Below are 9,494 nucleotides of genomic sequence, written 5' to 3'. Positions count from 1 at the left end.
AAAGTTTACTCCTGTGGGACGCAAGCGCAACATTATAGGGGACATTGAGGTTCAGCTGTAAACTCACCTAGGCAAAAAACTGGATACATACAGAACTCAAAAAACATTACTAGAAAGGCAAATTTAATTTGGGTGGGATGGAGATGTTAAAAAAAAATCATGCAAAGTCTGGAGAAAGCATCTCTGGATGTTGTGATATCTGATAACCCAATGGGTGAAACGGTGAAAGTGAAACTGAACAAGACAAAGTTAAATATAAACAAACTAGGAAAGTTTTATTTTACGTTCACTGATCTATTGCACGGAGCCTGGATGCCCTTTGGTTAGCCCTTTCCTTAGAGTACTAACCTGATTATTTCCAATGGAGAGTGGAGAACAGATTTGGATAGCTATTGCATTGAGACAATGGACTGTGTGCACACTGGGAATTGGACTGAAGGTCAAAAAACACAGGTATTTACAGTTCTGTAAACTCTAAAAAGGAAACATCAAACCTTACTATAACTGGGGTAAAAATATCCCACCTTTAAAACTGCAAATTCCCTTTGTGTATTAGGTGAAAAGCCTGGCTTTGGGCAGACCACAAGGAGATGAGCTTACTGCTCCAAAGAGTTCCTACCCAGTATGCTCAGAGAGACTGGAATAGCCTTTTGCCTATATCCTAGCAATAGCATATTCAGAAGCCTGCATGAAGGCTGGATGTGGAGTTCGTATTCAGTTAAAGAACTGGGGAAGAGAAGGTGAAAATTGGCAGAGTCTCTTTTATAATTCAACTAATATTTCACTTCATTCCATGTGCTTGTATCAATCACCCTGATATGTACAGCTTCTAAGTAACCAACTGCTTCTGTCTCTCTCGCTCACGCCCTCACCCACACCGGACATGCGCACACACACTCCTCTCTCTTCCTCTTCTTCCTCCCCAAGGACTGCAGTGCTTTAAACAGGAGGAAAAAATAATAATAAAAATAGCAATAATTAAAAAAAATCTACATGGTTGACTTCCTTTTGGTATATTACAATGGCATTTTCTGTACACGGCCCACAACAGGCTCCCTATGTATATACACAGCGATATGGAGGGCCCTTGCCCTTATTATCCTGGTCTGAATGGTGGGCTATATTTCCCCACTCCAGAGTTTTTCTTTTAGCAGCATTCTGTAAACCTGTAAGGAATCTGTGTTTGGCTTTCTTGAGTCTGTTTCCTTCTGCCCTGCCCCTGGGAAGATGGCCAGCAGCATCTAACCTATTAGCAGCTGCTGTTTTTGAATTCACCATTCTCCGTGATGGAAAGCTTGGTGGGGTTGGTGGGGGAGATGCCATTGCGGACCTGCATGCTGCAGCGCTCCTTCACCTGTGTCAGGGCACTCATCAGCCGAGTGTTGGCTGAGTCCAGAGACACGATCCGCTTCTCCTGAAACACAGACACACAATAAATCAAAGCCATTCCACCCAGTACAGCACTGCCTTAAACCCTTTCTTTGCCAGGAACTTCCATTGCCTGCGCTGTGATCAAGTCTTCAGATGCTTTCTAGGCAGATACATCCTTACCAGCTTTCCCTGTGGAATGGGGATGTCTCTGCCTCTTTCTGTTTTTTGGAGGTACTATGGCCCCAGTTTGGTCTCCCCGGTTTCTTTACATGATGGAAGCTGCCAATAAGTCATTGCTATGCTTAGTTAACTAATCCAGCCATGGGGGTTACGTATTTCAGGTTTTTGACCCTACGGCCCTTTCACAAGGCAGTCGAAGGCACAAAAGCCTTCCTGGATTTAGAATTTTCTCTCTTATTGGAAAATTTGGAAAACAGAAACAGGCAGCAGCAAAACAAGGGGTGGGAGGTTTCGTTTTGCAAAGAAAAGTGCAGGTGGTATGTAAGGGTCATTGTCTCTAAAGACTGCATGGAGAGTGCTCAGTATAAACCCACAGTATGTTTGAAATTAAAACAGCAGATAATGGCAGCCTGCAGTCACCAGCAACGGTAAGGGTGCAACAGCAACACAGGAGAAAAGCAGCCAAAAGCTAAAACTAAGGGGTTATTTGGTGGGGGCGGGGAGGGGTAAGAGGGAAGTGTGGGTGGAGGGGGAGATGGCATCAACAAACACAACAAACGAACAAACAAACCACACTGTTCCTAGACCCATTCCAGCTCGGAGTTGCTCCAGGACTCTACAAAATCAAAGGTTCTCTTGTTCTGGTTTTAATTCTTCTGGCACAGAAAGTGCTAGCCTCCACTTCAAGCAATAAAGTATTTAGAAGCTAAAGGGTAGTGGAATTCACTAAATACATAAAAAAATAAATCAACTGTGCTATCTGAGATGGGACACTGAGAAGGGGGATTCAAACCAAGGAGACTGATGTACAAGTAAGCTTGCAATTTTTGTCTTGCCTTTAAAAAATGCAACCACACAAAGCAGCAATGGACACTGCAGCAGGTAAACATGCTCTCCGTGCTACCAGCCAATTGACTTATTTTATATTCTTATTTTTAAAAAAGCTGCATGCAGTCTCTGCCCGGTCCAGCCCCAGCCCATTGAGAAACAAAGGGAAGGAAAAATGATATACGGAAGGCACAAACATTAAGGGATAATTCAGACATGTTGCTCAGGAGACGTAAGTTTTACAGCAGCCCCATGAGGTTCACATCCCAGCATGTCAGCTGTATGGTACATGTGCAATCAGGGAGAATGTTTGTTCTTCCCAAAGGGTTTCCCCAAGTGAATAAAGGTGGGGGACCCAAAACAAAACAGAGTTTAGGTGCTGCTTGTTTAACAGCCCTTTGCAGATGGAGCTGTGTGTGTAACAGAGCTGATGTAGGTAACAGGGTCAGTAGAGATCAATAGCAAGATCAGGTCATGACCACTCATTGTCCTATCATTCACTGCTCCTGGTCCAGAAAGGGGAAAAACGAAGGGGCAAGATCCGAGAGGTAAAGCATCAGCCTTCCCTCCCACACCAAAGTGAGGAGATAGGTATTTTTCTTTCTTCCTTTAAACCTGACTTAGCAGAGATCTGTTTCCTCTGCAAGTTGAAGTCCCTCCCTCCCCCGATTCAATCTTCATTTTCAAAAGAAAAGTTTCTATTAAAAAAATTTGACCTTACAAAGAGTTAAAAATGGAAGGCTGGGGTGTTTTCTGGCACTGATTGAGCATGCTCAGTACATGAGGTAACTGCAAACTCAGACCAAACGTGGATAGAACAACTGAAAAGCTTTAACCAGAATGTCAATCTTGAAGGCATGAGCTTGGTGAGCAAAAGGAGATGCACCCTGCTGATACCACCTCACTCAAAGGAAAATGCAATCTAACCAAACACGTTCCTAATGCACATGAATTAGGTGCAGGGAGTGGTAGGAGCTGGAATGTGTAGGAGGTCAGTGCACCAGGCCAGGGCTGGGTACTGCTCAGCTAGAGAACTGATTGGATTTACTTGCCTGTTTGAATTATCTCATCCCCATTTATGACCTGTAATTTAACACAGTGGAGATGTCACTTGCAATAGCAATTGGGCTATTTCATAGAATCATAGAATCACAGGGTTAGAAGGGACCGCAAGGGTCATCTAGTCTAACCCCCTGCCAAGATGCAGGATTTGTTGCGTCACTTTGCAGCTATGCTATTCTCTCAGGAGGTTACCATCACCTAGACCTCTCTCTTCTCAATCTGGGAAGCACAGAGAGGGCCTCCGGATTCACAACACCTACAAACATTGTGCGGTAAAGTTGTGAGTAATGTACATAGTCAGTTTAACAACAAGACTGTTGTGCATAGCTTAATAATGGATGCCACACCCTGAACACAAGACAAGACGGCAATTCCTGCAAAGCATTCTGTGGTGAAGAAAGACAAGAAGCCAACGTCCTTCACTGCTATGTCCTAGCATCCATTTTTATCTTGAAAATGAGAAACCAGGATCCAGTTCTGTTCCAAGTATCTCTAAAGAGAATGACCTCCCTACCTCTCTATCCTGATGCCTTAAACCCCACTGGCCAACGAATCATGGTCTGAGAACAATCTTCCTTCGAAGTGTACTTTGAAGCAGATCAATTAACAGTAAAAGAAATCTGGTTCTTCAGATTGTGTCCTCTGCAACCAGGTGTTGAGTTCCCTGCCAACATCCCTTTTCTGCTCGAGGACCCACAAAAGGCCTTGCATCATGGCCATGAAACTCTATCCAATGACAGGACTGGACTACTGGTATTGTGTTTCTATGGGTTCACTGATGCGCTCGCCTTTCCAAACCTGATTTGGGCTTTTTTCTGGGCACTCCCCCACAGCTCTTGTTGGTTTGGTGAGAGGTGAGGTCCAGAAATCAACCTCAAGTTTCCCATATGGAGGGGGTGAGGGCACTGGGCTGGGAGAAAGAAATTTGATTAAAGGGAAAACTTCTCTCCATTTTAAAAAGGTTACTTTTCCTACCCATTGAAACATCAGAGTTACTGTACGGGACGTGTACAGAACTCTGTCTCACACGGCTGATCCCTTCAAGCAATTTGCACTGCCAGTGATCATGCCACAAACATCTAGCCGTCATGTTGGGGCATTGCACCCCTTCAGTATGGAGGGGTTAACCAACAACAATCCTCCCTTCTGCATGCTGACATTGAGGGACCAGACTTCTCTGGCATGCAACATCCCCATCGTGTTGCTCCTGGAACTGTCACAGTATTGCACAGAGGATGAGAGGCTATTGGCATAGACTGTTAAAGAGAGGGGAGGGGAAGTTCCTCTCCGCTCAAACATGATAATTCTAGGCTGATTATTGGCTACATGACCCCTACCCATCAATTTCTCTGTATCTATTACAGTGCTCCTCCACACCCCCATCTCAGCGCTTGCACTCCCCCATTGCAGCTGGCCAAGCCCTGAAAACAAGTTCACAGTCCAGATGGGATTCACCATTGTGACATTATTGACATGAACTGTGACCATATAGATCATTGTTGCAAACAGGGTCCTATGGTTGCACCAGGTATTGTACAGAGGAGGTCAACTGGGGTGTCTACGGAAAGGTTGTAGTTTGCTGGTTATGATTATGCTGTCTGTATGTGTATCATTTTTGTATTTGAAGTTATGAATATTGGCTGTGTACTTGTATCTCAATGTGTTTGATTCTAAAAAGCCTCAGTGAAGCATTTGGTCACCTTCTTGAGAAAGGACTATTCTCAGTAAGTGCCCAATCAAGAAACACTTAACTGACAATGGACTTTGGGAGACGCCAATCCATATCTGAACTTTCCTGGGAACGTTCAAACTAACATGTAAACAATGGCGTCGGCCTGCAAAAAGCTGAATCATTCTTGGACATGTGACTTGCCCAGGTGGCTACAAACTCCATCTTGTTGCTGTGACTTTGCACAGGAGAACAAAGGGGTTTCCGCCCACAAGAGAAAGAATATAAAAGGCCCATGGAAACCCCTCCATTTTGTCTTCAGCTGGCTCAAGAGATGGCCTTTCCACCCCCAAGAGATGCCTGAAAGAAACTGAAACAAAGGACAGTAACTACGGGGGTGTGAGTGATTGCTGGATCCAGACTAGGAAGGAGCTCAGTCTGTGAAAGAAGCTTATTGGAACATTTCTGGGGGTGAGATTTAATCTGTAATCAGTTTCTTAATGTATTAGGCTTAGACTTGCATGTTTTATTTTATTTTGTTTGGTAACGTACTTTGTTCTGTCTGCTATTTCTTAGAACCACTTAAATCCTACTTTTTATACTTAATAAAATCACTTTTGTTTATTATTGAACCCAGAGTAAGTAATTAGTAACTGGGGGAGCAAACAGCTGTGCATATCTCTCTATCAGCGTTATAGAGGACAGACAATTTATGAGTTTACCATGTATAAGCTTTATACAGAGTAAAACTGATTTATTTGGGGTTTGGATCCCATTGGGAGCTGGGTGTCTGAGTGCTAAAGACAGGAGCACTCGCTAAGCCGTTTTCAGTTAACTCTGCTGCTTTGGGGGCATGGATCAGACCCTGGGTCTGTGTTGGAGCAGACTGGCGTGTCTGGCTCAACAAAGCAGGGTTCTGGAGGCCCAAACTGGCAGAGAAAATGGGCTCAGAGGTAGTCTCAGCACATCGGGTGACAATCCCAAGGGGATTTCTGTGATCAAACCCGTCATAACCATCATCTTCAAGGACCATCTATAGAAGCCTTTTATACTGCTCTGTATGCCACTGATCACATCCCTTTACTTCAGGCTGGAAACAGCAGATGAATGGCCCACTCGGAGGAGGATGCCCAGGCCCCTCTGTCAGACAGTTGGCGTGGGCATGGTCAGAGAACAGGTATCCACCTTCCTCCCCGAAGTCTAATAGGTTGTTGCTTTTTGGACATGCCTGAGCTCCATCAGTTTGGGACAATGAGACCCTGAGACTGTACCTAAGTATGAAAATTGGCTTGTTTCATTCATGTCCCCTCCCCACCATCAGCTCATATCAAAAGCAATACCAATCCATCTGCATGAAGAAAGGGTCTGCTATTCTGCTTTCTTCACAGAAGTCAAAAATGAAATGCAAGCACCCTGTATTCAGTTCTCTCACCCTAGGTTTTGAGTGTCAGTGAACACAGAAAGCCTTTCATTCTCCTGTTCACTTAAGTTATATCACAAGAGGATGACTTCTGTTCTGGCATCCTCAGTTAGAACATCCTGCAGGGTGGATGGGGAGCAGGTATGGTGTAATTCCAGCAGGATTATATTCTTAGCCTAGAAGTCTAAATATTTTTGAGCTGAACATAATGATACCAAGATACCATACTCAAGTGATTTTGTTCATATTAGACGGCATAGGCCCAAATCCTCTAGTTTTCAAGTCTAGCATCATTGAAGGAGTAGCTACAGGAAAATGTGCTGGGGGACAGCACACACAAGTGTTCCTCCTCAGAGGCTAAAACTTTCCCAGATTCCAAAATAGAACCTCCTGAAGAATACGTTGTTGCTACCATGAAGTCTTTGAGATCTCTTTCCATTGTATATTTTCCCTAGTGACACATACAGAGCTCATACGTTTCACAGGTCTCATTACTGTTGGCTATCCATAATGGAAACAAATGGCTAACACGTACCCTTTCCTGCTTGCTCACACTTCTGCTCTAATATACCAATAGCATCTTTGGCTAGATTAATATATAACCCCACGTATGTCGAGGGAGAGAAATTCCAAGCGCAGCTCAGTGGTTCTGGCACTTCCCGCCTGCATGGTGAGATGACTTTCTGAAACCACCTGGGATACTGTTGTTGTTACATGTATCTTTGGAAAAGTTAAATATTTTAAAATTGTAACTAGAAAGTGACACTAATAATTAAAAAGCACAAAAGCAGGAGAGATTTCTACACCCTTGAGGATGAGGGGCACTTGACAAACAGTCTCACAAGCATAATGCAGCAGGCAGAGATCAAACTGGTTGTATATTTTGTTATCAGCTTTGTTTCTATCGGGGTGAGCATTGATACAGAAGGGAAGCAATACTTCCAAACACTGGAAGAGCAGAACTGCATTATTTACACCTATGTGCCTCATCGACTAGTTCCCTTTCCCACAGCTAACCTGTATCAGCCAAGGCAAGCACTGGAGATTCATGCCACAGTAGGCATTATTCCAAGACTGACAACAGACAGTCAGCTGAAGTCAAACACAACACTCTAGCAGAATATTGTGCAATGCTACACAGCAAGAGCTCACTTCTTTCTTAGAGGCTTCAGTAAACCCCATGATGCACTGCATCACACTGGTGCTGAATGCTGTAGTCTTTGTTGAGTGAAAGCAGAATTCTCTCCATGAAGGAGGCAAGTAGTATGTTCAGTGCCATGGACTGATGCTGGTTTGGGAGTGAGACAATAATGCTGAGAGCTATCTAATAGATTTTGACATGGCAGCTGCATGGGACACAAGGATGGGGCCTATGGTTTCTGTACAAGAAATGCTTTGTTCTTGGAGATCCAAAACTCCTTACCTGTGCATCAATAATTTTCTGCTTTGCATCAATGACTGCTTGCATTTCAGCATGATCCTTCTTCAGCTCCTCTTCGACCGCCATTAGCCTGGGAAATTGAAAGAAATCAGGAAATCTTAATGCAATTCTAGAGTGTTTCAGACAATGCAGTTGTAGCTCAAACAAGTCAGCCCAACAAATGGCTCTCTTCCTTTTAAGAGGAATATTCTGCAGTCGATTTGCCCCTCTGTCAACTTCAATTGGCTAAACTCAATCCTTACACAGAGAACAATGCCAAAATTCAACAGCTCTGAACAGTGACAGGACCACTGATTCCAGTGTTTGGAGCCCACACTTCAAGAGGAGCTCCTTCCCTCTTTCAAAGCTCTAATGAGTAGAGCAGAGACTTGAGAGTTAAGGTCTTGGATCCTTTCCTCAGCTCTGCGTGCAAGTCACTTAACTTCTGTGTCTCAGTTTCTCCATCTGTAAAAGGGGGATGAGACCACTTCCGAAGTGTTGTGGGGTTTAACTGAGGACAAGAGCTGCCTGCCTGCAAAATATCATGCTCTTCTTGTCACAAAGGAATAAGTTAATCAACTGGGTTTCTTCAGTCTCTACAGAGTTTCCATGCTTTCCACCAAAGCTTTCAAAAAGGGCACTCTCCTCTCACCTGCTAATGATGCTTTTCATCTGACTGTCCTTCTCCTCCTGCTGCCTGCGTAGTCGTTCCTCACTGTCTTCCAGCCTCGTCTTGTATTCCATCAGCAGCTTCTGCATTTGCTGCTCCTGCACCAGAAGACGCCGCTCATACTCCTCCAATCGGCGACTTGACACTTTCAGACGGTCCTTCAGCTTTGCTATCTCTTGCTCGTACTGCAGGCAGGAGTGAAGGACAGAATCAGAAACAAAAGGGCTAACTAGATAGAGGAGTTCAGATATTTTTGGTGAGGTGTGCATTTTTCTCTTTAATAACACAGAAAATGAAGGAAATGACAGGAAAGGCTAGAACCAATCACTACGGCCAACTATGGACTAGCATAACGTAAAATTCTACCCATACAACTCTAACATTTTCTAATATTGCCCTACATCACCCCCGCTACGCACCCACACACCCTGCCTCTGTGCCTCAGTCCTGACTGTACAGCCCCTAGCTACTCCGAATAGGCTCACTAACAGGTGCTAATAGTGCCTATCTGTACGATGGTTTTCTGATGTGAACAAACTTCCACTATGGATTAGGCTAGGATCCAAACAACTCATTTTCCGTTAAAACCTAATCAAGGTTTGAAGTTAGATGTCCAGATACCTTGCACATTAACACACTATACGACAGAGCCTTTGCGGCGTTTACTTTGCTGAAGTTCCATTCTCTCTCCTGACTGCTCCCTCCGGTAATTCTCCCTCCAACAATGGAATTGACCTCCATACATTTCACTCTCCCTTTATAGGTCCTTCATTATTCCTAAAACTCTACTTTATTTTTATTTTTGCCCCAAAACCAATAAATTTATCTAGGAACTTGTATGGCCCCCGTCACTGTGGCACCTGTATGCCTGCAT

The 9,494-nt window shown here is 44.1% G+C and overlaps 1 protein-coding gene across 2 annotated transcripts in view; it reads right to left on the bottom strand.

Moving 5' to 3' along the window:
• Window positions 1–758: 758 nt before the first annotated feature.
• Window positions 759–9,494, bottom strand: part of LOC113407534 (ras GTPase-activating protein nGAP-like) — a 279,190-nt gene continuing 270,454 nt past the window's right edge. For both annotated transcript variants that reach the window (XM_026656145.2, XM_026656146.2), the window contains exons 16-18: window positions 8,603–8,805; window positions 7,954–8,041; window positions 759–1,414 (exon numbers count right to left, since the gene is read on the bottom strand). In XM_026656145.2, the coding sequence (XP_026511930.1) occupies window positions 1,250–1,414; window positions 7,954–8,041; window positions 8,603–8,805 (456 nt within the window). In that variant the 3' untranslated portion in view covers window positions 759–1,249. The remainder of the gene's footprint in view (window positions 1,415–7,953; window positions 8,042–8,602; window positions 8,806–9,494) is intronic.

The sequence above is a fragment of the Terrapene carolina genome, unplaced genomic scaffold, assembly GCF_002925995.2.
Source record: "Terrapene carolina triunguis isolate 2854851 unplaced genomic scaffold, T_m_triunguis-2.0 Scaffold212, whole genome shotgun sequence".
NCBI lineage: Eukaryota > Metazoa > Chordata > Testudines > Emydidae > Terrapene > Terrapene triunguis.
Note: the sequence above shows the minus strand (reverse complement) of the source record. Positions and strands in the feature narration are given on the sequence as shown.